We start from the raw sequence: 27589 nt of genomic DNA, 5'->3' as shown, positions 1-27589 counted from the left end.
ATTTACATTGCTGGTTTGCACAAATTGCACAAATTAACACAATCTCTATGATTTAAAAAAAAAAAATTAGAAGAGTTCTAAACTACGTCACTGTATTAAGTTCAGTCACACTCACAGATCACGTTGCGGCCGCACTAAACTACTAAATCAACTAAATAGCTTAATTGCTCTAGAGCTACATTATCTTTCTCAACAAGGAGCTGGTAACATCATTGTTTCTACAGGAATTAAAGCCTCAGCTTCACTGTTAATAGAGAAACGCGGCAAAACGGTGGTAATTCATACATACACAGCCTCTTTCTCGCTCTCATAAATGAACACTTGATGAATTACACTTTTCTAAGAATAGAATATTAAAGTGGAGATCGCTAAACTGCAAGCTAACCGGTGTTTTCAGAAAGCAAGAGCATTTATCCACAGTGGAGACTGCGCGTGCACACGGTTGCCAGGTTGACGAAAGTAAGTAGCACACTTAGCAGATATTTCCGTATTGCGCAAGTGGGAAGCTCTGTTTCGGGGATTACGTCTCTTTATATCAGGCAACCCAGTTGTGTTCCTCTGCGGCCAGATTAAACCTTGTTGTAGCCTATATATTATGCTCTATTCATATTCATTCTCGCACTTTTCTACTCAATTTTAAATGTTGTTCTTGTATGCAAATTAAGTGCGGTTCACTGCTGCACACGTACCACAGTATCGATACTCGTATCGTCAAATCTCTGTGACGATACATCGTCGTATCGATGTATCGAACACAGCACTAGTACACATGTTGGCCATATTTGAGATTACACAACCCAAAACATATGGCTTCACATTGGGTTCCAAAAACCACTGCTCAACTCGCACAGAATGTCAGATTTGGCGAGACAGTGTCTAGACCAACACTGAGACTGTTATATGCTTTCAGCTCTATAATATAATGACATATTCAAAAACATGCATGGGCACATCAATGCTATGTTATAGCACAAAGACAAATGTGAAACATGAAATGAGGAGGTAATACACCTTTAGCAATAGGGTTGCAAAAAGGTGGAAAATTTCCAGTAAATTTTGGAAACATTCCAGAAATTTTGGAAACTTTCCAGGATTTTTTGGGAATATTCCAGGGATTTTTGGAAAGTTCCCATAAATTTACTGGAAATTTTCCACCTCTTTGCAACCCTATTTAGCAACCTCCTTATAATGTCTGTGGCTACAAGAGATGGCTGATCACACAATCATAAAAGTGCTAGCCTACAGTTTGGCTGTAGTTATATGCAAAGTTCTATATTTAAAAAAAAACGAAGAACATTTCGGATTCTGAAAATTAACAAAAACAGAAAAAAAAGAAGTAGAAGTATGCACATACAAAACAAGTCAGGCACAGTTGCAATGTCAAAAAGAAATTGTGAATACTGATTTATTACTACAAAAAAATGTATTGGCTTATTTTATTTTCCTTTAAAACAAAGCTAGGTCTAATACTTTCATTACAACAGCATAAACCACTAGTGCTGCAAGGACACCATGTTTGAGCACATGAATGGATTAGGTCTGGTAGCTGCCTGAAGTAAGTCAAACATGAAAAGGAGTTGTGAATTTTTCATTGAATGAGGCTGTCTGTGACAGAGCAACAAAATGCATGAAGTGGGTCAGTATGAATACAGCTGATTTTACAAAATTAAGAAACAGTGATTTTTTTTATTCTTGAACTTCAATACTTGCAGCTATATAAAGCTCTCATAAAGGTAAAAGCTTTTAAACAAAAAAAATTTTCCTCAAATACCCATATTGTCCATGTATATAGTATACCTAGATCACACTGAAGAGATTTGATGGATTGGAACTAGGGCTGTGCGATTTGGGGGAAATTATCAAATAAATTTTAATATGCAGTAACTTTAGTTATATAAAACATAATTTTCCAGCAACAAAATTGTGGCCAGTGAAAATGCTGAGTGGCTAGTAATTTTGGAAAACCACTAGCCACAGTGGCTGGTGAGCAAAAGAGTTAATGTCAAGCCCTGTATACAGTGAATACTTGTATTGCAGTAAAAAATGTGGTGTTTAACCGGAGTACGGTGGTGGGGGTGCTTGACATGTGTCAAACACTAGAAAGGGGTGCACGCTGCAAAAAGTTTGGGAACCACTGGCTTAGGTGAAGGTAAACAATTGAGAAAGAAAATGGATGTGTAACAGTATATTGGTTCACAGCACTTTAATGTTCCTGTTGCTTTCTCTGTCATGAACGTTAATTAAAGAACAAAACAAAGAAAAATCACTTTTGTAGCTTTAACACAGATTTATTAGATTTAATTTATAGTGAAAACTATGCAGTGTTATTTTACATTTGATTATTCAATTTCTGTGCCTGAATACTGTTAGACTTACCTGAAAAATATAAAGTACTGCTTATTTCATTTGTATCTTTGTTCTGTTATTTATCTATGCTTGAAATTTGTTTATTTCCTTTACTCGCCTACAAAATCACCCCAATCACTAATTATTTTTTTTTCCAAATAGACCTATTGAAGCCATCTGATTTTTTTTTTCATATCGCAGAAAAAAAAAAAATTTGCAATGTGAGTTTTTTCCAATATCGTGCAGCCCTAGTGGTAAGTGAACTTTCATGTACTGTAGTGCAACAGGCTACCGCTAGCAAGCAGCTAACCTTTTAATGGCTCCGTATAACGTTTCACGCTTCGCCCCTTTTGATTGACAGGATATAATTGGCCTTGATCATCGGCTGTTTTTAAAGAATTCGCAATGACCCATGGAGCAGATATTTGCCTTTATCAAACGCTACCGATTATTAGCCGATGCATCAGTGCATCCATAATTTTAATTCATTCATGCCGTTTTTAGCATTGGTCTGAGGAGACAAATCACATCGAAAAATCAGATTGGATTACATGTCAAGCATTTGTGTGGGTGTGAACAAACCCTAATTTACAATAATTCCAAACATATGGGAGCACATTGGATGTAGGGATGGGCGATATCTTATCGTTTGCGATATACCGGAGAAAATCTGAATTCTGAATCAGCTATGATCGGCGCATCACTAATTAAAATACTAAGTAAAAGGCCTCAAATTTGAAGTACAATCTGGGATGTCTTTTTCTATCAATTCTTCAATAGGTAGATCTTGTCTTTCATAACGGCCGAGGTCAGGGATCTTGGGCCTAAAAAGGTTGGTGACCACTGCTCTAAAGAAACAGGATTCCCTAAATTATCGTCATTGATATCGTTATCGCAATAAATATCAGAAATTATCGTGATATATTTTTAAGCCCATATCGCCCATCCCTAATTGGATGCATTCATGGAAAAAGGCCTATAAAGTGTATAATTCATTATTTATTTAAAAAAAAAAATCTCTCAAGAATTGTGTCCCAGTTTGTCATTTTCATCTGGGAAGGGTAAGGCGTTAGTTTATATAAGGGGAAAAAATTACATCAGAATTAGATTTCAATGAAGACGTCACACTGAATGACGTCAGACATAAGGCAAGCTCAGGCCAAGTAGCCCAAAATTAATTAGGCCGGATAAATAATAATAATTAGCCACAGTATGGCAACGCCCCCGTGGTAAGAGAGAGAGTGATGACAGCTAAATAATCTAAGGCGTGCATGTATATATCAAGTGTTACCGAGAACAAGACAAGCTCACACCTCTACATGTCATGATTCTTGAGCTGGTGATGTTTTCTTAACAGAATTGAGCATAGCCAATATTTATTAATGTCTGCTCAACATTAAGTTTCCGGTGACTCGCAATATCATTTAAGAATATTGTTTATTTATCTTATTCAAAAACATTCCATCTTGAACACAGAATCAAAACATGACGGCAGCCAGACAGTCAAAGTCGACAATTTGTTTGCCAACTATAATCATGAACGGCTCGACTATTAATTAGCAAACACAGCTCAACATACCATACACGCCCCTGTTGACAGATTAAACAGCATATTATCTAAACAGTAGCGAAACATACAGTTATACACCGGCATCGACGTGATGAATCCGGCCTTCAACCATCACAGGCACACCCAATCCCAAATATCAATCACCAGACACTGAAATACAACTTAAACAGCTTTATAAAGCCACGTTAGTGCCAAAGAGGTTTTGAAACACATAAATACAAATGACACCAGTTGTTATTACTTGTTCAATGAGTTTAGTGCGGAGAGGATGCTAACACGAACTAACTTAGCTAACATTAGTATAGGTCAAATCACTTAAGGCCGGCTGTCACAAATTTCAGGTCAAGCAAGGGGTTTAATTTAATTTAATGAGAATTAAATAAACGTATTGGTTCCGTATCTACGTGTGTATGCAAGTCATGCCATTACCGGCGTTAGTTTATATCGCTCTCTGATATTTCCACCCTTATTTTGCTCTAACGGCCTGTCCGCCATTTTGAGTCAGACAGGCAGGCGGCGCAAATTTCGCAGCCACATACACACTTTACCTGACTCACTTTCACTATAGTGCAGCTAACAGCCAACAGAAATGACACTTACCTTTTAATATGAGGGGTGTCTCATCTGCCAGATCACGCAGCCAGGTGAAAAAGTAAAAACGACTGAGCTGTGTCTCTGCTGAAAGTCACTTCCGATTTTGCGGCTCAGTCAGCGCTGTTTCTGCTCCTGCTTTCTGCGCCGCATAACCGTCTACTGATGACGGGCGCGCGCACGCATTGAGGATCACAGGTCACTTACATCATAACCTTCAGCTGACACTGAGGATGAGTCACGCTTTATGGTGGGACGTTTCAATAAATATTATTGGCGTTTATGAATTTAAACCATGGGTCTTCAAAGTTTTAAACACATTGTTTTATATAAAAACAAAATATGGCAGTTAACATAATTGTAAATTATGCAAATTATGCGATCCCCTTCAGTTACATATTATTGCACACTGCATAGCACAAGCAATTAAACTGCACTATGATGAATAAATGCAAACGGGGAAGTATGTCATAAGAATTTTCATTACATTTCTGCGTGAGCTATTATAAATTAGATAAATTAGTACGATTTTAATTCATGTAAACATGGGTACAGCGTGTTGCAAATGTTAACTAAGACGAAAACTATTAAAACATTATTGTTAACTGAAATAAAATAAAATATGAACATTAGATGAAAAACTAAACGAAAATTAGAAATGTAGCTTTGGGAGCTAACTGAAATAAGTTTAATTTGAAGCACTAAATGGAAATAAATAAAAAGTTAAACAGTAACTTAAAATCAGTTAAAACTGAAAAAAAAGTAATATTTTTTAAAAAAAGGCCTAAAAGTGATAAAATGAAAACTGCAAATATAAAAATAAAAGCAAATTCAAAATATTAATCCATTTAAACTGCTTTATTTTGTAGCACTTTTCACAATTCATTTTTATCACAATGCAATAACAATTTTTCTTGTCATACATTCCTTGAAATCAAGCCGAAGTCAGTCAAGTATGAAGTGCATGCATTAGCCCTCTTTACTAGTCACTGCTCTGTGGCTCTTATACATATACAGTGCAATCATCACACATCAGTGTACAAAGGAAGACATAAATGACCAGACAGTCCTGTTTACAAATGTGCAAATTTGCCTAGATACACTCAACAGCCAGATACACTCATGCTTTTTAAAGGGAGTGCTATATATAGTTTTTTTGGCAAGATCATCCACCACACCAGTTGTTCAAGAGTTCATTTACACTTTTTCAATTTTTATCTTCATGTTAATACGTCCCCAACTAGAACCCTGTTCATTTAGGGGCTCATCTGTTTGTTCACTTTATTTAAAGTGCAGTCTTAAATTACAAGGCGCTAGTCCTGTTGAGTAATAGCTTGTGATGTGTCGTGCTCCTCAAACAGCCCCTGCAGATCCTCCACGGGCTGAACATTATTTCGTGTGAGCCGAGATGTTTTCTGAGCATCAGTCCTGAGTTTCTCAAGGTCTCTGTTACTTCAGGGTATAAAAAAGTGGATGCATGAGAAAGAGAAATGCAAAGAGAGTATAACACAGACTATTTGAATGTGACCATCATTATATATGAAGTTCATATAACAAAAAGTAAGTTATTGAATAAGACTCAGATCTCTTTTACCTAAGAGGAATCAGGACAATCCCAGTGACAAGATTTAGCTGCTCCATTATCCAGACACGACTTGGAGAGTTCAGCTATATGAGGATGAAGAAGCAAAGCCAAAGACAGCATTATTAATTCCTTCAGTCAATCATTATTATACCATGCATCAACTAAGACACATGTATTCTCTATGCTTTGTACAGTACTAACATTGAAAGGGGGGATATTGGTGTCTGAGCCAGTTTTGTAGATCCAGTTCATAGTTTTCTGTAGAATCACTGCTTGATGTGTCAGATGCTTTAGGTACTCTGAACTTTCTTGGGTCTTCTCATGTGCTTCTCCGACCTATTAAAACAGCATTTATGAATATCTAGACTAGAACCGTGTCCAAAATCGCTCACTCAAAGTATGCAATAACATATTGAGTGTAAATTATCATATACTGTATATATAAATTGTATTAGATGAATTCCACTTTATTGGGACAAAAACCTACCTAAAGCACACACAACACTGTATTATTGAGGCATTTTATTTCCACTTTTCAAATATTTACTTAATTTTTATTGAAAATAAATTTCTTTCTGATCTGGTATGTGATGGGAAAAGGAGAAGCATGATTTTGACACATAATTCACTGCGTCTTCAGCGGCTCAGATGTCGGGAGTAAATGACGACTGCTATGTTCATTATTACATCCAACAACAGAACACCTCAATCGCTTGTTAGGAGTCATTCTTGTCTACACCTGCTCCGACGGTGAAACAATGGCGGACTGATGACAGCTCACTCAGGGCGGGTCTAAGGTAAGACACCAGTCCAGTCTGTGCTGAAACGCTACTCTGTCAATCAAACTATCGTGGGAGGGGCCTGTCTGTGTGACGTCACAAAGACAGGCATCTGAGATCGGCTCGATTTGAGAAAGGGGAAAACATTTAACAAGATTTAAAAAAAAAAAACACTGGGTGGATTTTTATCATTATAGGGTGGTTGTGTACACACACTGCCAACACACATTTCAGTTCAAACAACTTGTAAAAGTGCATGTAGCATCCTATGACCCCTTTAAATAAGTGAATGGATTCGTACGGTGACGTATACACTGCGCGTGAGACTTGGAGCTGTTGCAAAAACATCGTCACATAGGCCTATGTACTTTTATATTACATGTAGCTTATTTTAGAAAATAATATTAATAGCAATAACACTCAAAATGACTTTAGATTGTAATTATACAAACTCTCCCGAGCAGCGTTTTCAGCTCAGATAAGACAATGGTCATAGAGCGCCCTCAGGCGACCGTTAATTTTACATCAGAATGAATACGCTACCTACTATGATTAACGAACATTTTTAAATTATCCACCAAATCATCATCATTTTTGTAAGTTAACAACGATGCCACCTCAGTAAATTAGTAAAATATTAAACTGAGTTATTGTCTACATAACATATTTTAATATAAATAATGTATGAAATAAACGTTAAAGCAGAAATAATAAAGATGTAAATGGCATCTCTCATTCAAACTTGCTCGCTCCCGCTCGCCGGTTCTCCGCATTGGATTGTGGGAAATAGTGCTTCAGCGAGTGTACATCGGTTATACACTCGAAATCAGAATGCATTGTGGGTAAAAAGTAGTGGACGAATGTTGGGAATGAAGTCGTTCACTCAGAATTCGGACAGCACTACAAAATGGCTGACATAGTGGAAAGGGAGCGGTTTCGGACACAGCATAGATTTTAGACTAGAACGAATCTGCTCATCATTTTTGGGACTGTAATCATTCACCTGCTTCCTGTATATGCCATAACGCTCCTTTTCATGTGTCAGTGCAGCACGGAAATCTCCTTTACTTTCATGCACCTTTGCCAACAAGTGATGACTGCAAAGAGGGATAATAAAACACTTTTCATTTATGTTTTTTTTTTTTTTGTCATGTTCAGAATTGATGAGTGCTGGATGTGTTTGTGTTTCTGTTGACTCTTCACCTTTGTGCCAGTTTGAGAGATGAGGGTCCCTGATATTTGGAGGTCAGGGCAAGGGCGTTCTCGAGGAACTTCAGGGAAAGGTCACAGGCCATCATACTATGAAGCACAAGACCTATCTTACTCTGTACAGGAGATGAATGCAAAATATGTTTCAGATAAAAGTGTTTTCATTTGGTTTTGTGTATTTAGTACTTAAATATCAAACATTTGCAAATATTTGTATGAGTATTACTTATCAATATTGTGGGAGACGCAAATACCATGGACATTTGAGACTGAAATTTGTATGAATGTATGAACCAAAGTATTACTGTTCAATCATTTGGGGTCAGTAAGATTTTTAAAAATGTTCTTGAAGGATGTCTTTTATGCTCACCAAGCCTGTATTTATTTGATAATAATACAATAAAAACAAAACATATTGTGAAATATTATTACAATTTCAAATAACTGTTTTTTATTTTTAACATATTCAAAATGTAAATTATGTAAAGCTGAATATTCAGCATCTTTACTCCAGTCTTCATTGTCACATGATCCTTCAGAAATCATTCTAATATGCTGATTTGATGATTCAGAAACATTTATTATTATTAATCATGAGAAGTTATTTTTCTGTATTGTTAGATGAAAATAAAATTCAAAATGACAGCATTTATTTAAAACAGAAATCTTTTGCGACATTACAAATGTCTTTACTGTCAGTCCAATTTAATGTCTCATTAATGAATAAAATTATTATTTTTTTTTTAAAACTTATTATAAAAATATTTAAATAGAAAGCAGTATTTTTAAATTGTTTTAAATGCAAAATGAATTAAACATTTTAAATTTCACAATATTACAGTAATTGTTATTACTGTATTTTTGATCAAATAAATGCAGCCTTGGTGAACATAAGAGACTTCTTTCAAAAACATTAAAAAATACCAAACTTTTCAGCAGTAGTGTAAATGCTAGTGGACTTCTGAAAGGGGAAAAAGGAACTTTTATCAGATGTAAACAATTTAAATGAATGGAATATAATACATAAAACAATGTAAATCGCTTAATATGTGAAAATATAAAATAAAATAAAAAATAAATAAAAAAATAAAATAAAATAAAATAAATAAAAATTAAAATAAATAAATAAAATAAAATAAAATAAAATAAATGGAGGACAGCATGTCACATTGCGGGCCACTATTTGAAGTTCAATGTCCGTGTTATTTATTATTATCACGTTGCTATCATTAGAACTCACATCCAGTAAAGCCATCTCAGGGTGGTCCTCTCCACACACCAGGAGCATCAGGTAGCGAGCGCGGTATAGTAATCGCAGAGCTGTCACTGACTGGCCCCCAGCAAAGCAATAAAGCCCAAGGTGCTTCTACACAAAGGGGAAACAACTTTAATTGTTCCATTTCGTATATTGACACCAACATAACTGTATGATACTACAGTAAACCAGAGTTAAACTTATTTGAATAAACAAAGATGTTTACTTACGTATTCCTGTATAGTGTTGGGATGCTCAATTCCCAGAACTCTCTCACTGATCAGCACTGCCCTCTGCTGGTGACTGAGGGCCTGACAGCATAAAATTCAAAGTTTGTTTCAAAATGATATATTTTGGCACATCTGTCATTTTGGAACACTTGATACCTCAGCGTAGTCTCCGAGGATGTAGTGTATGCGTCCCAGTAACCGCAGGCATATGCAGACATCCTGATGCAGAGCTCCGTAGACATTAGTGAAGAGACCCAGAGCCTGGCTTATTAACTCACAGCCCTCTTGCAGACAACCTAGTCACCCACAAATGAATTAGAAAAAATTTTTTTAAAGAGGGTAAAATTTAGAGATTGTTATTTTTGTTTTGATATGCCCTACTGTTCAAAGGTTTGGGGTCAGTAAATGGTTTTATATTTTGAAACAAATAATTATTTAGCAAGGATGCATTACATTGATCGAAAGTGACAGTAAAGACATTTACAATGTTACAAAAGATTTCTATTCCAAATAAATGGTGTACTTTTGATTCAACAAAAAATCATCCCAAAAAATGTATCAGTTTTCACAGAAATAATAAGCAGCATAACTGATTCAACATCGATAATAAATGGTTCTTGCAATTAGCATTTTCAAATAATTTCTAAAGGATCATGTGACACTGAAGACTAGAGTAATGGCTGCTGAAATTTGCCCTCACAGGCTTAAATTATATTTTAAAATATCTTAAAATAGAAAACAGTTGTTTTAAATTGTAAAAATATTTCACAAAGTCAAATAAACAGCCTTGGTGGGAGTAAGAGACTAACAAACAAATAAATAAATAAACAACTTCAAACCTCTGAACGCTAGTGTATATACATGTATATCAACAGTCCTTGTGTTTTTTATTTTTATTCACTTGTTCTTTTGTATGTAAAGTGCCTTGAGAAGCTAACTAAAATAATTTATTATTTTTATTATAATTAATAAATACTTTTACATTTTGTTGATACATTCTAATAATTGTTGCCACTTAAATAAAATAAATAAATAAATAAAAATAATAAAATAAAATAAAATAAAATAAAATAAAAAAATAAAATATTTTAGGCTGATAAAGTTTGTCCCCTAGGTTATTCGTACACTCAGAGTTACTCTGAATGCTCACCTTGCTGTACTCTAGACTGACCACAATGCAGGAGATAAAGCGCATCACTGGACCTAGGGCTGATGTGCTTTACTATGGGGAAAATGTTAAGGATGTCCTCTTCAGTGAATACAGTTTTGTGCTCGGAATCAAAGTGATATTCTCTTAAAAGAATCTGAAGGAGAGATGGAGATGAATCAGCTATCAGACTTAAAGAGATGCACAGAGACTGCCAAAAAATCATGTTAAATCATGTCTATTACAAACTGATATACCTGAATGCCAGTTTTGATGGCGATCTCTCTGAGCAGGGTGATCCTCTGCAGCCTGCATTTGTCCATGGCCTCCTCCACACTTCCACTGCCAGAAAGAGATGAGATCCCACTCGTATCAAATCATAGCACAGCATCTATTTGTGTTCAGAGAACAGGACACTCACCAGGGCAGGCTGTAATGGTAGTACTCCTGAGCCTCAGCTTTGATGGCCCTCCAGAGGTCAGTCGGAGTGAGGATGGACCAGGCGGTCACAGTGCCGCCCACGGACGCACGACTCCGCCTTCTTCGACTCCTGCGTCTAGAAGCGAACTTGTCGTTCTGCTGAATGACTCCGGCATCAGCGAAGGCGCTCAGGAAGCAGTTGAGGAAATGGCTGACGGAGGCGGACAATGCAGATGGTTCTACAGCCTGGGGCAGAGATAAAGGATTTTTGGCAAGGGTATCATAATGTACAACATTATATTAGTGATATTCCTAGCATTATAGCATTATAAAAACCATAAGCGATTTCTGGACACTCACCAAAAGATATGTCTTAAACAGATGTTTTGCACATCTGGTGATCAGCTCACAGAGTGCAATTCTCTGAAAAGGGTTCAAAAATTTTACTTTTTCAGATTTCATGCACATATTTTTCTTTTGATCGTACTAGTTCTTAATAATTAATACTTTTAATAATTTTCATTGAGATTAAATTGTTATAATATTTGTAGTTCTTATAATTCTATGACATAATGTATTATTATATTTTATAATATCAGGATTATTTTAATTAAAATTAATATATTACATATATAATAATTATTGATTATATTATAGTATAATAAATATAAAACATATATAAATACTTGAATTATTAAAATAGTTTAAAAGACCCAATTTTAAAAAAGTGAAATCATAATTAGTACCCCTGAGATTTAAAAAGAAATATTTTAATTATTAAGTATCACATTTGCATGCTAACAGTTCTCTGACATTGTTTCATGGTCATATGGCATGCAGGTAAACATAAAATATTTCATATTTTTAGTAAGTGTTTTAATTGGATTGTTATTTTAAAATTATTTATTTTAATTTTGCATGATTTAATTGATTGTTAGCTTTTCATTAAACTCACAACCCCAGTTTGGGAAATCTTGACGTAATATAATGTTTAATACACTTCATGTTGTTGATTACAATGAATGGAATATATTTTCTTACTCTTTGTATTTTTACATCATTATGGTACAAGATTATCCTATATATATATATATATATACACCTTGCTACGTGTACTGCGTTAGGCTAACCGAGACTTGTCATTTGCACTTATATATTGTTGCTCTTTTGTTAGTTTTGACTGCTTTTATTGTCCTCATTTGTAAGTCGCTTTGGATAAAAGCGTCTGCTAAATGACTAAATGTAAATATATAGTTGAATATTGTTAGCTGTTTGATTTGATGAATAGCTTTTGTCTGCTACATGTAAATGTGTAAATGTATATGTAATTATAATTATCTCTAATACCTATTAAAAATATTATGCACAACAACTGTTTGCAACACTGATATTAAAAAGAAATGTTTCTTGAGCAACGAATCGGCATATTAGAATGGAAAAATGCCTGTGACATATTCAGCTTTGCTGTGACATATATTTCATTTTAAAATATATTAAAATAGAAAACAATTATTTTTCATTTGTAATGATACTTCATCTTACTCTTTTTGCTGTATTTCTTGTCATTTTGAATGGCAGTGTACATGTACGTATAGATGTGTACGTTGCATTCAGAATTTTGCATGAGTGAAATACACACTCACATAGACATGATCAAGTCTTTCCTTCTGGGGTATCTTCTCAATATACTCCAGCACAGTTCCCAGGTATCGGATGTTGATGCCGTGCTGATGGAGAGCCTCTGTTAGTGTGACACCATCTGTAGGCATTGATGTGTGGTCAAGGCAACTCTTCGTCTACAGAGACACATATAGTTAAAGATGTGATTCCTCTCATTCCTCCCCAGGGTTACACAAGGACAGACATCAGGGATAATCGGTTTTATCAGTTCAATCATTATAAAAAAGCAACTTACAAATGCAGGGATTTGATTGGAAATTAGAAACACTGCCGCATCCTTCAACTGCTGTTTCTGTTTCTGGATATCTTCAGTACTTTCCTTGGGAAAACGTACTCCTGTTAAATGAATGAAAATATTAGTAATGTTCATATTTAGCCATACACATATTTCTAATATTGTCTGCTGGTCCAAAAAGTTAACAGCGCACCTGCACAAAAGACGTTAGGGTTGAAATGTATGTCAAAAGTATCCCCGAGGGAGGAGAAGACATGCTTTATTGAAGACCCCTGCTGGATGTTATTCACTGGCACATTTTTTAGGGAATGGTGCTCTGCGTCCTGGTCTTGGAGTGTGACAGTAGTTGAGGGAAGCTGAGGCGTAGTAATTGGATCACTCTTTATCGCAGATGTGCCAACGGCTTTGTCATGCTCAGTACTTTTGGAGACAGTCTCCATGAATATCTGGTATCTTATGACATAGACATACATATAAAAAGACTGTTTAGCTCAAAAACTCACATCAGGTTAATATCTGCAGCATGATATAGAGTTTGTTTTTTTCATTCTGTGCATTTGATTTATTTTTACTGTTGCAAACTGCTACACCCAAAATGATTTGTGTGCTATTTACAATGAATTATCATAATAAGCACTGAAATAATTCTATAAATGTAGCACCATTAGAATAATTGTGTGAGTGAATCTCACAAAACCTGTTACAAATCATATTTAACTACAAAATGAAAAGAAAAAAAATGGCCTAAAGAAAATTTTAGATTTTGCATCTTGACACTGTTTTTATGAAAATTAAGCACATTTTCCATAAAATTCAGTACTTTAATGCATTTATTTTATTTTTGTATCAAATTTTTAAAAATACTCAATTATTCTCATTAGATTCACATTTTTACTGATTAACAAACATTACTGTAATAAAGTAATTTGTTACTGTATTACAGCTAAAACAATGCATAATACAATTTATTTTGTATTACATATTACATTTTTATTTTTTTTAATTGAATATTTTTTATTAATTGTATTAATATTTATATTTTATTAATATTTAATTCTATTTAAAATACTATTAAAATAATATTGAATACTCTACAATCTGACTATGATGCCTAAATAATTTACAATTAAATGCTATATATAATTTAGCATTATATATATGATAGTGCTGTCAAACGATTAATCGCGATTAATCGCATCCAAAATAAAAGTTTTTGTTTGCATAATATATGTGTGTGCTCTGTGTATATTTATTATGTATATATAAATACACACACATACAGTATGTATTTTGAAAATATTTACATTTATACTCATATAATTTATATTATATATAAATATATTTAATATATAAACATACATTTTTTTTCTGAAATATATACATGCATGTGTGTGTATTTATATATACATAATATATGTATATTATCTAAAGAAAAACTTTTATTTTGGATGCGATTAATCGCGATTAATCGTTTGACAGCACTAATATATAATAAATTCTACATAGAAGTTCATTCAATGTGTACATATATACATATATATATATATACAGCGGGTAAAATAAGTATTGAACAGGCGGCCATTTTTCTCAGCAAATGTATTTCTAAAGATGCTGCTGACATGAAATTTTCACCAGATGTCGGTAACAACCCAAGTAATTTATACATACAAAGAAAACAAAACAAATAATTTCAGAAATTAAGTTATGTGTAATAAAATGGAATGACAGGGAAAAAGTATTGAACTACTGAAATTTATTTAATACTTCGTACAAAAGCCTTTGTTGGTAATGACAGCTTCAAGACGCCTCCTGTCTGGAGAAACTAGTGGCATGCATTGCTCAGGTGTGATTTTGGCCCATTGTTCCACAGAGTCTTCAAATCTTGAAGGTTCTGTGGGCCTCTTCTATGAACTCTGATATGTAGTTCTTATTTTCTATTGGATTCAAGTCAGGTGATTGGCTAGGCCATTCTAGCAGATTTTTTTTTTCTTTTTCTGAAACCAATCGAGAGTTTCCTTGGCTGTTGTGGGGATCACTGTCTTGCTGAAATGTCCACCCTCATTTCATCTTCATCATCCTGGTACTGTAGGTGTTGGGACTGAAGCAGCTAATATTAATTTCCACTGACAAGGGGCAGGATTGCTTTCTAGTGATAGATAGATTTCAGCTGGTGTCTTGGCTCTCCATGCCTTTTTGCACCTCCCTTTCTTCATGTGTTCAATACTTTTTCCCTGTGTCATTCCATTTTATTACACAAATTAATTTCTGAACGTATTTGTTTTGTTTTCTTTGTATGTATGGATTACTTGGGTTGATACTGACATATGGTGAACATTTCATGTCAAATATATTTCCTGAGAAAAATGGTGACGCGTTCAATACTTATTTTACCCACTGTATATATATATATATATATATATATTGTGGAGAAATGTGTAAAATATTAAAACAAGCTTCATTTTCTGTATGTAAATGTTATTGTTTGTTTTGTTTTTTATTTTTATTTTAGGGTAAAATGTGACATTCCTGACATGTTTTATGAGATTCACACATATATATATCATCAGGCAGGTGAATAGAATTACCTGTGCTCCACAAAGGCGTCAATGAGTTCCTGTCTCAGGCAGACCAGGCGATGAGGATGTAACTTTGGAAAGCCTAGTTGTTGACGCACAGGATTTAAATCCTCTCCTTCTACAGGAAGAAAGTTGAGGTCGGGCGGGAAGGTAAAAAGTAGATCCAGGATGTAGCGCCGTCCATCATTACCCACAATGCCCTTGTGCTCCACCGAAGAGCACAACTCTACTGCTGTATCATCTTTGTTTAGCACTAGGTGGCGCTGCACTCTCAGCTTCTTACTGGGTTTGCCAAGCAGCTCTAGATACCTTCACAGAGTATGAAATATTGTGGTTACATATACATATTAATTGTTTATGTAATTTCTAACACATTGTTAAAATAAAAATGATCCTTCTACCTGTCATCAGACACAACAGTCTTGCCAAAGTCAATGGAGCCATAGACGACACTCTGTTCTTGGTCACGCTCAAGAATTCCCGGCACGATAGTTTGGGCAGTGACGCGGTAGCCACGGTAATCGATCACTACAGTGCCAATCAGGAAGAGGCCTTCCTGATCCACTGCCCAATAAGCTCTCACACCATTCAGGTCAAGAACAGGGGCGGCGTGGGCCGCAGCCTCACCTCCCAGATCTCTGTACTGGTCCCGCACATCGAAGCCTAAACTGAAGAAAATGTTGCTCCAGATGAACATTTGCTGTCGTGGTTCTTCACTAGGGTTGATAGGCATCACGTTACCATCTACCACTGCCATGGCTCCTCGAGTGGCAGTGCTCACAAAATCACTGTTAGCCTAAAAAGTCAGTAAAATGTAGTCATTATTGGTCTAGTTTTTTAGATACCGACGTCAAGAACAGACAATGCCGTTTAGGTTTTTCAGAAGTCAGATTTGGTTTTTGGGTTCTGCTGTGTTGGTTAGATTTCTAAGGGCTTGTTTACACCTGGGTTTCAATGATTCAAACACAAACACAACGCTAAATACAGGTGTAAACAGGGTCTAAAATGTTTCGAGCTTGTCCACTTTGAACCACTTCCAGAGGTAGTAAAAACGCATTCAAGAGGACTGCTTTAGTAGTTTAGACGCTCATGTGGTCGAATACACTCGAACAGCCGCAAATGACCGCCTACATGCCATCCACTGACCTAACACATGAGTGCCATAGGACATATTTTGAGAAACTACACCAAAACAATTGATCAAAACTTTGTTATGTTGAGCCAGAACACACAGATTATGCTTGAAATCGCTGCTACTATTTGTATTCTTTCTATTAAATTATTTTTCCTTTCATTCAATAGCACCGTCACAATCGCTACTTTTGTGATACTGATATAGAGTGTGTCACACTCTATTATTGTATTAAGATGCATAGCTGAGATGCATTGCCATTTACATCTGGTCTTAACATGCATCATAAATGTATCTCATGTGACCACTTGGATTTCATCTAGACCCTCCCCTATTATTTCATCACACTTTATACCAGATGTAAATGGCAATGCATCTCAGCTATGCATCTTAATACAATGTATAAACAAGGCCTAAAAAACTAGAAAACATAAATTACTTTTGTAACTGTAAAAGCAATTTGTGTAACTTCTAAAACCATTTTTGTTCTAAATTGAACACTAGGGTGGCCCTTATTGGGGTGTAATTTTTTTTTTTTTTTTTTGGAAATGTTAAACTCTCACCCCCTCATTTGTTTCTCCACTAGAAGTTAATGGTGTATGCAAATTCCATCCAGATAATTTGTCATTTAGGTTGTTAAAAGGTATCTTTTTATCAACAGGTGATATTAGCAGATTGGTGATATTAGCAAAGTTTTTGTTCACTGATAAAATGTTGACTGTTTCTGATGTCAGAGATGAGGGGCAGTTGTGGCCTAAAGGTTAGAGAGTCAGACTTGTAACCTAAAGGTCACGGGTTCGAGTCGCAGTACCAGCAGGGATTGTAGGTGGGGGGAGTGAATGACCAGCGCTGTCTTCCACCTTCAATAACATGACTGAGGTGACCTTGAGCAAGGCTGCTCTGGGTGTGTGTGAGTTGTGTTTACTACTCACTGCTGTATGTGTGCACTTTGATGGGTTAAATGCAGAGCACAAATTCTGAGTATGGGTTACTATACTTGCCAACATGTCACGACAATGGCAGAACACTCTTAACTTCATTAGGAGTGTTCGTTCCTAGGTCCACAAGCTGGGACTCGAACTCGGGACACCTGAAGCGCAACAGCGCTACATGTCAGCGCACTGTCCACAAGGCTATCGGCGCCAATGTAATTTAACATTTTAAGACTAACAACACTGTTCTGTGTTCTCGTTTTTAACATAATTCACAGTTTACTAATGGTTTTGTATAATTATTAATTATGTTTATTGTCATTCATTAAGACTATATTAAGAATTTCAACTTTGTTGAGCACACCCTAAACGTAGTCCAATCTCAGCAAAATTTGGTTTGTTTCCATTTCTCATTAGTTGACTGGGAGGGTGAGAGCAGAAGATTTCAAAAGTCCAAAAATAAGGGCCACCCTATTGAACACATATGATAAGTGGTAAAGATACCTTAAAAACAGCTCGGTCCCTCATCAGACGATCAGTCACGGTTTTCCTTGGAAGCTCTCTTGTGGTCTGAAGTTCTTCATTCCAGTCCCGGGCCTTTGTTCAACACAGAAGAATTGATTAAAATCAATTCATGTAACTGGCTTGTGTGCTGACTTTCAACATGTTTACCAGAGCAGGCACGGGTTCTTCATAACCCAGGCTGAAGGAGCTGACATCCTCTGCTCGAAGACAGTCCATTTGTTCTCGTTTTTAACATAATTCACAGTTTACTAATGGTTTTGTATAATTATTAATTATGTGCTGTTATTGTCATTAAGACTATATTAAGAATTTCAACTTTGTTGAGCACACCCTAAACGTAGTCCAATCTCAGCAAAATCTGGTTTGTTTCCATTTCTCATTAAGGAGAGTTGACTGGGAGAGTGAGAGCAGAAGATTTCAAAAGTCCAAAAATAAGGGCCACCCTATTGAACACATATGATAAGTGGTAAAGATACCTTAAAAACAGCTCGGTCCCTCATCAGACGATCAGTCACGGTTTTCCTTGGAAGCTCTCTTGTGGTCTGAAGTTCTTCATTCCAGTCCCGGGCCTTTGTTCAACACAGAAGAATTGATTAAAATCAATTCATGTAACTGGCTTGTGTGCTGACTTTCAACATGTTTACCAGAGCAGGCACGGGTTCTTCATAACCCAGGCTGAAGGAGCTGACATCCTCTGCTCGAAGACAGTCCATTGTATGGTCAAGTGCTGGAGCAGTCCAGCTGAACAACTGGAAAGGTGTAGCAATCCTTTCAAAGGGGTGTGTGGACCCTCTAAAATAAGAGAGAAGTTAGAGTTCAATCATTTTTAAAGTAAATTTTGTACAACTATAATTTTATTTAGACCAGTACATATTTTGCAAGTCAACAAGACTTAAACATTTCCTATATAAATAAATTCATTTAAATACATTTCCTCAATAAATAAACAGTTCTAATTTTTAAGAACATTATGATTTTTTTGCACATTTTCCTCTAAAGGCTCAGTACTGTTATCAAAAAACGTATTTGTTTATTCTTATTTACTATGATTATCATTAGATTTTAATAATCTCATTGCTGTGATAAAGTTTAACTGATTTTCAGCTAAAAAAAAATATATATATTTTTTTGTATTACATATTATATTTTTGATATTTTAACTTATGTATTTAAACAGGGCAACAAATATCAAAATATTTTACAATGTAAAGTACCATAATGCATAAATACCACTGTAGAATGTTTTAGCTAGAAATTGTGGCTTTTAATTGAGTAAAATATAGGTGCAGTACCCATGCTTTAGCTCAGTTTTTTGGTACTCTTTTACTCCTTGTGAGAACTGGCATACCTCCTTTTCAGCAAGGCACTGAAGTTCTTCTTAAAAACTGGACTGATATGACCCAGGAGATCCAGCAGAGCGTGACTGAGGACACTAGGAGTGGCTGGTTTCGGGTTAAAGCTGTAAGTCGTAGACCTAAGTGAACCAGATTTAAAAAATAAATTTCTATTTGCCTTTTTGAGGGAAAGGACAATTTAGAAGACAACTGTACTCGGTAACTCACTGATTTATGTAGAACCCACGAGTTGATGCCGTTATACTGAAGTATCTGTCTTCCGTGGTGACCACATTAAGATACAAGAGGTCTCCATGCATCTTTCTGTTTCCAGGAGGGGGATTCCAGCTACTCATGGTCAGAACCTTCAAGCTCTCTGAGGACTGTTTAAAAGATGAACAACTTACATATTATCATCCTTAACCCAGAAATAATGACCATCTAGCACAACTTTACTGCCATTACTGTCACAGATCATTTAATTCTTACCTTCCCAAAATTTGTATGAGGTAGCAGGGGTACCAGCAGACGCTCCTTAGAACCTGGAAGGATGTGATCTGGAGGGCTGCAGCTCATCTGCTTCAACCCGTCACCTCTTTGCTTAGGTTTGCTGTTCTCTGGGAATTAAATTAAATTACAATTTTATTAAGCCACCATGGTCAGTGTATGTTTTGGTCATTTTTCAATTCAATTCAATTCAAGTTTATTTGTACAGCGCTTTTGTTTCTACAATATTTATTGGTAGCTTATCAGTGGTGACTGTCAGTTTATGTACATATGGCAGAAATGTACGGAAAAATCAATTAAAGACGTAATCAATTAAAGACGTAATCAAACAGACGATGAACACTATTAACAGCAATTATTATATGATGCAATCAAACTTATAGCAAAATGTGGTAGTTCTGTATGTTGTTTCAGGGTTGGCATCATCTGAGGTCCTTTGAGGGGTTGGCATCATCTCTTCTCAGGTGGTCATTTGATTTTTTTATTTAATATTGAAAGTAGAAAATGAGAAATCGGCTCCTTTTTCGTTTTTCGTTCAGGGGTAGAAAAATGAAGAAACAGCTTGAATATTCCATTTCTACACGTGGGCGGGAATTAAACGGCCCTTTCTGCTGATTGGTCAGTTTAAAGGGGTCATATGATGCTATTTTAAAGATCATTATTTTGTGTATTTGGGAGAAGGGAAAACTTGAAATCGCATCATATGACCCCTTTAAGATCAAACCGTGACGTCATCAGTTCTTCCGCACAGTTTCCACGAGGCAGAATAATAGTCCTCCGCTGCTGCAGGTGTACGGATTCTTAATGCGTTTATTGCAACTACATTTCATCTTTTTCTCATCAAACAACCAGACAAATAAATGGCTAATTCCCGCCCAAGTGTAGAAATCGAATATTCAAGCTGTTTATTCATTTTTCTACTCCTGAACGAAAAAAATTAAGCTGAATTCTTGTTTTTCGTTTTTTGGAAAAAAATGAAAAAACGAAAAAGGAGCCGTTTTCTCATTTTTCTACTTTCAATATTTAAAAAACGAGTGAACGAATGATACACGGATTGACTTGCAATGTGGGTGTGTCTTCGTAATATGAATGCAATTTTTATATACATCAAATATTACCCCAACAAGCTCCAATATTTGATAAACTCTGGTTATTCATTTATAGGTCTACTATATAGATCTACTGTATAAGTTTATTTTAACCAAACTTTTACGCCGGGTATCTATTTATCCTAAGACTGGTATCTTACCTTCCAGACATTCTTCTGTGACACAACTGAGAAAGGACGGTGAGCTGCCCTCCACTCCATTATAGCCATCAGTAAGGTCCAGGCTCTTTAAAATTTCTCTGATGTGGCGTAAATGGATACGCACTTCTCGAACAGTGTACGGCTCTTGGTCATATTTAAAGGGGGAGCAAGAACAGAAATTTGAGGCAGTTAATGGTGCTAATTATATGTATGCCTAAAATTTTAGATTCAACCATTTTACTTTTAGGTGAAGTTTCCAGTTATAGCTTACTTGGTCAACTACGATGATGTGAATCTGATTTAGGGCCAAACTGTTATGTTTGCACCAATGCAAACCCTCGTTTGGCATTAAAAAACTACTGCCAGAATTTAGTGATGAAAAGGTTTGGACAGTTATTTTTGTGGCTGACCTTAGTGTATGTATGCATTTGTAGGAATTTCCCTTTCACACACAAAATTTGTGGGCGGAGAGTATTTAAAGGGATAGTTCACCCAAAAATGAAAATTCTGACTTCATTTATTCACTTTCCACTTGTTGCAAACCTGTATGAATTGCTTTCTTCTGTTGAACACAAAAGATGATATCTTGAAGAATGTTGGTAACCAAACAGTTGACGGTAGCCTATGAATTCCACAGTATTTTTCCATAATACAGAAGTCTATGGCTACCGTCAACTGTTTTACTAAAGTTTGCACTAGTCAATTTACTAGTATTTGCGGCATTATTTAAAGGGATAGTTCATCCAAAAATGAAATGAATCGTTCCAAACCTGTAACACCTTCGTTCATCTTCGCAACACAAATTAGACAGCAAGGGTCCTACCATGATCAAGGCACAGAAAGGTAGTAGTAAGGACATCGATAAAATAGTCCATGTGACATCAGTCTTCCAACCGTAATTTGATGAAGCTATAGAATACTTTTTGTGTGCAAAGAAAACAAAAATAATGTCAGAAAGCTCTCGGATTTCATCAAAAATATCTTAATTTGTGTTCCGAAGATGAACAAAGGTCTTACGGGTTTGGAACGACATGAGGGTGAGTAATTAATGACAGAATTTTCATTTTTGGGTGCCTTTAACACCCCCCCCCCCCCAAAAAAAAAATGTCTTAACTCATTTTGCGCTTGACATAACCATTACCAGTTGCTAATTTGCGCTGCTCTGGGTAAATTGCATTGGTCGTTTTGAAAATTAGTTGGCTGCATCTCATGCTAGTTTGCACTGTTTAGTAAATTTGGCCCTTAATCAGGTAAATTTCACGGCCTTACCTTCCACAACCCTCAGAATGGAGCCCTCCTGAAGACCTGGTATAGATCTAAGGTGGGTAAAGTTGTCAAGAGTTACTCCATTGAGCTGCAGGGAGAAGCAGGTACGACGACAGGTCTCCTCCCGGTCCATCAACACTTGCTTAATTTCCTGCACCATCGCTAAAGGTGACACCTTGAGCCCAATATAAACAGACAGATAGATAGACAGATAAATATCAGCTATATTTATATCCACACATACAGTAGAAAGCAGCTTCGTTTGAATTCCTGTAAGTGACAAGCCTTTACCTGGAAGTCAGTGGGTTCTGTTCCAGGAGCCTGGATCTTCACTGTGAACCCTGTATCCTCAGATGGGTCCATGTCCGGAACAGCAGGAAGCTCTTGTCTTTTGCTATCGCCCTCAACTTGTTCTGTCAAGTTGTCTGCTGGGGTGTCTAGCACATGGCCACTGGACATGGTGTCAGGGCTGGGTGCTTGTATTTTGGAAAAGAGAAGAATACAAATCACAAGTAGATTACAAAAGAGTTACGAAAGGTTTGGGATGAACTAAGGCCTACCTTGAAACATTCACAAATTTTTATCAGCACTACAATACAAATACCTAAAAGACCTGTTATATATTTGTTTAGATTTTATTTATTTATAATTATTGTTTAGCCAATAATTATTTTCCTGTAATGGCTGACCAATAATAAAATTCTATGCCATTTGTCTCTAAAAACAACAAGAACAAAATAATTAAAATATTAAACACTAAAATTAACTGTTTTAAATGCTGGCATAACAACACCATATTGTACAGAATGAAAACTGAAATTTGCTAACGATTACATTGTTATTCAATTAATATTAATAAAGCAATAAGCCCCAAGAAGCCGTGGTTTACAGTGAATTTATAACAGCTAAGGGGCGTTGTTACAACCCCCTTAGCGGTTATAAATTCACTGTAAACCACGGCTTCACGGGGCTTATTGCTTTTATAAAACGGTTATTCCATATACGTAGTAAGGTTTCACAAAATAAAACAGAGCAAATAAAGTGTAATGATATTAATAAAACAGTATTCTTCCACCAAACAATGTAGAACCTCAGAAACGGTTGTGGTTCCAACAAAGTGGTTGCCGAGCAACACACAAATGTAAACAAAGGTGTATGTTTGTGGAGTAATTTACAACAGCTTCGAACTTGGCTCAACCAATCAGAATCAAGGACCGGAACTATCCGTTTTATAATATTCAATTAATTAATATTAATACTCAGTTAATTGAAAATGTTATTAAAGATTAACCTTAAGTGAGCTGTGAGCATTAAAGAAATCTTAATGTAAAAATAGGGAAAATGAGCATGCACAATTAAATATCCAATATTTCCAATACCGATAATTTAAAAAAAAATGTATATTGCTATATACTGTGCACCCCTAGACAGAATACACACCTGAAATGTTCGGAGTGGCCAGGAACAGTTTATCAACCACAAAAAGTGTGAAGCGTTCAGTCTGATCCTTTCTTTGTTCTACCTGTGTCACAGCAAGGGTTGTCTGCTCAGAATCCCGCAGTGATAACCCTGTGCTCTGCTTTAGTGCTTCCAGGTCCCACTGCATCTGGTCTACTTCCTTCTTTTTCCACATCAAATCCTGGTCCATCTGTGACAGGCTTCGCTCAATCTCCCCTAACTCATGCTCCATCAGCCCAGAGCTCATGTCTGTAATGTCTGGTTGCTCTACATGAGAAATGTTCTTCTCCATACAAAGAAGAAGCTCTGCAGTTGTAGTAGCATTCTCATTAGCATGCTCTCTCTTTATAATTTCCATCTCTAGTGTCTCATACTTCTGTGCATTTTGCTCTGGGTCTGGTCTTTGCGAGTCTTCAAAGTCATCTGGTTGTGCTAGGAGTTCCAAGGTTTGTGCTTCCCTTTGCGTCTTCTGAAGCAACAATGTAGAACCTCAGAAACGGTTTTGGTTCCAACAAAGTGGTTGCCGAGCAACACACAAATGTAAACAAAGGTGTATGTTTGTGGAGTAATTTACAACAGCTTCGAACTTGGCTCAGCCAATCAGAATCAAGGACCGGAACTATCCATTTTATAATATTCAATTAATTAATATTAATACTCAGTTAATTGAAAATGTTATTAAAGATTAACCTTAAGTGAGCTGTGAGCATTAAAGAAATCTTAATGTAAAAATAGGGAAAATGAGCATGCACAATTAAATATCCAATATTTCCAATACCGATAATTTAAAAAAAAATGTATATTGCTATATACTGTGCACCCCTAGACAGAATACACACCTGAAATGTTCGGAGTGGCCAGGAACAGTTTATCAACCACAAAAAGTGTGAAGCGTTCAGTCTGATCCTTTCTTTGTTCTACCTGTGTCACAGCAAGGGTTGTCTGCTCAGAATCCCGCAGTGATAACCCTGTGCTCTGCTTTAGTGCTTCCAGGTCCCACTGCATCTGGTCTACTTCCTTCTTTTTCCACATCAAATCCTGGTCCATCTGTGACAGGCTTCGCTCAATCTCCCCTAACTCATGCTCCATCAGCCCAGAGCTCATGTCTGTAATGTCTGGTTGCTCTACATGAGAAATGTTCTTCTCCATACAAAGAAGAAGCTCTGCAGTTGTAGTAGCATTCTCATTAGCATGCTCTCTCTTTATAATTTCCATCTCTAGTGTCTCATACTTCTGTGCATTTTGCTCTGGGTCTGGTCTTTGCGAGTCTTCAAAGTCATCTGGTTGTGCTAGGAGTTCCAAGGTTTGTGCTTCCCTTTGCGTCTTCTGAAGCAAAGGACATTCACTTGTAATGCCGTACGCAGGTTGCATCTTCATCGCATCAAGAGGTGTTTGTGCTGCACTGTTTGGTTCATTCAGTAGTTTCTTGACCCGTTTCTTTTCGGTGTGTATTACATTTACTCTTAATTGCTCCTTAGGTTCTTCACGTTCAATGAACTGCTCTGTTTGAGTCCAACCGTCTTCTCTCTGACTGACGTCAATGTCACTTTGTGAGGCATCCAGTGAAGATGCAGCAAGCACAGGAATGCTAACATGACCAGAAAATGAATTTTGACTTACCGTAATATCTGCAAATAGTCCCATCCCATGAGATTTACAAGTGTCTGCTTCCAGTCCATGAGTGCATATTCGGTTTTGAGCAGCAGGTATCTGGTGCAGGGACGACAGAAGGGGCCATTCATCCTCTGCAGAGCATAAGTGATTTATGCCTGTAATGTTTGTGCTTGACAGCCCCACCAGCTCTCTATTTCTCTCTCCTCCATTTCGTAGATTGCTTTCATAAACTCCTTCGTCCCTTCTGACATCTTGTGCTTCCCCCCTCGTTGCCAACAAGAGCTCCAAAGGCTGAATCGAGTCCCGTCTGACGCGAAGGTTGCTGCTAAGTATGATGTCTGGGAACAGGAGATGATCTTGGTCCAGAACAGGAGAGGCCAGTAGGTCAGCTGAGCTTCTTGAAGGAGAAAGACTTTCTATATCACTATTCTCCCGGGATAGCAGCAGAGACTGTTCCTCAACTCCCTTGGCATTAACAAACTCGGACACCTTACGGCAACAGTAAAGTATGTTCCCCATATTGTCCGTTTGTTTACACAAGAGCAAAAGAACTGTAATTTTCTTTTAGCCCAAGAAGCTGTGAGTCAGCTAATAAGAGCTCATTTGGTTTTAAAATGACCTTGGCTGCTAGAAAAAGCTTGCTTTGTTGGTAAATCTTTAAGACAAGCCTGACAGACAGTTGACATACCCAATTACCAAGTCTGGCATCTGGCAACTCTGCAATAGCTTAAACATGTTCTAGACAGCAAATACAGTAAAGACATTCAATTTTTTTTGCATGCCAGAAATTACCGAAAGGATGATTTATGCATAGATGAATTGACTGACCGGGTGATAGTATCTCCTATAAATGTTTTGTACCTAAAAAAAAGTTAACAGCAGAAGATCAGAAACATTGCATAAATTAAAATAAAATGGCTGATTTAAAAATACACATTTTTTTTACTATGTAACTGAAACTAATGGATTAATAAGTAATAATAAACATGCAAGCATCTTCTCACAGTTATATTCCTTCATAAATGTGCCCGCTGTCCATCTGCCCCATAAATCTCTATAGAATCACAGGTAAGCAGAATAGCTTGTCCCAAGCAGAGGTGTCCCTCTCTCCATAAAACGCAACACAATTCTATAGTGTCTTTTCCTCTGCCCTTCCTCCTGTGTCTCATGAACCCCTCCATCTCCCCCCCCACATTTTCTATTCCCGGAGGGAGGCGTCGCGGTGGAGTTCCCCGCATCCCATTCCTCTTCCAGAGAAATCGCTACTCATTTCTTCAGTTTCACTGAACAAAAAAGCACATGACATGCCTTCTTGAATCCATGCCAGATCACACATTCGTTCAGGAGTCTTCTATATGATCTGCGCGCTTGTGGAGTGCATTGCTCTGCTGTCCAAATCAGCTGCTGGCTCGAGCGGTCGCTATGACATAGTGCTGCAGCACCGGCGGAATGTGCAGGACCTGTTTGGAAAAGCTACAATAGTCGGAGAAGTGGAAGGAACAGAGAACCTTAAGAATACTAAACGAGCAGAAGTAGTACGCATTGTTTTTGTTGTACGCTTATCGATCTTCTACTTGTTTGTCTTCTCCCACGCAACCTTTTTTGCGTTAGAATCTCACCTTTACTCGCTGCGCATGCGCGTATGCTACTAACTGTCGCTAATCTGTCCTTTTCCGATTCGAATGACAATACGATATACACGGCCGTTTATTATAGATATCTTATGGAATTAATAATATGTTTTAATTTTATAGGAACCAAAATAAATATATACGTATTAACATGTAAATTCCAAAGAACGAAAAAGTATATTTTATCTTAATATGCTCGAGGTCGTTAAGCTCGTTCGTTAGGTGACTGATATTGCAGTATTTTGAATTATACACAAGAAATATAGTTGAATTGTCCTTTAATGTCTATGCAAAACTTACAAAATAGAGACTCGGCCA

At 36.4% G+C, this 27589-nt stretch overlaps 2 protein-coding genes across 2 annotated transcripts in view; both read right to left on the bottom strand.

Moving 5' to 3' along the window:
• The window catches only part of pafah1b1b (platelet-activating factor acetylhydrolase 1b, regulatory subunit 1b), a 27094-nt gene extending 22410 nt beyond the window's left edge, over positions 1-4684 (bottom strand). Inside the window, exon 1 of the mRNA XM_016518669.1 lies at positions 4517-4684. The gene's annotated coding sequence lies outside the window, so the exon portion shown is untranslated. The remainder of the gene's footprint in view (positions 1-4516) is intronic.
• Positions 4685-5377: 693 nt separating this feature from the next.
• LOC107713215 (clustered mitochondria protein homolog) lies at positions 5378-26169 on the bottom strand. The gene is made up of 26 exons (XM_016518668.1): positions 24866-26169; positions 22860-23044; positions 22572-22743; positions 21303-21446; positions 20036-20163; positions 19775-19929; positions 19561-19686; positions 18857-19004; positions 18689-18781; positions 16025-16419; positions 15633-15932; positions 13241-13500; positions 13048-13148; positions 12776-12928; positions 11493-11555; positions 11134-11378; positions 10970-11054; positions 10716-10869; positions 9722-9861; positions 9566-9646; positions 9321-9446; positions 8075-8196; positions 7875-7968; positions 6294-6428; positions 6102-6175; positions 5378-5959 (listed from the first exon to the last, which is right to left on the bottom strand). Exons 1-26 carry the CDS (start codon positions 26157-26159, stop codon positions 5821-5823), a joined length of 5112 nt encoding a protein of 1703 aa, XP_016374154.1. The 5' UTR covers positions 26160-26169; the 3' UTR covers positions 5378-5820.
• Positions 26170-27589: the final 1420 nt, after the last annotated feature.

Source organism: Sinocyclocheilus rhinocerous, unplaced genomic scaffold (assembly GCF_001515625.1).
Source record: "Sinocyclocheilus rhinocerous isolate Xijiao unplaced genomic scaffold, SAMN03320098_v1.1 scaffold387, whole genome shotgun sequence".
Taxonomy (NCBI): domain Eukaryota; kingdom Metazoa; phylum Chordata; class Actinopteri; order Cypriniformes; family Cyprinidae; genus Sinocyclocheilus; species Sinocyclocheilus rhinocerous.
The sequence above is the reverse complement of the archived record's forward strand: the minus strand, read 5'-3'. Positions and strand labels throughout refer to the sequence as shown.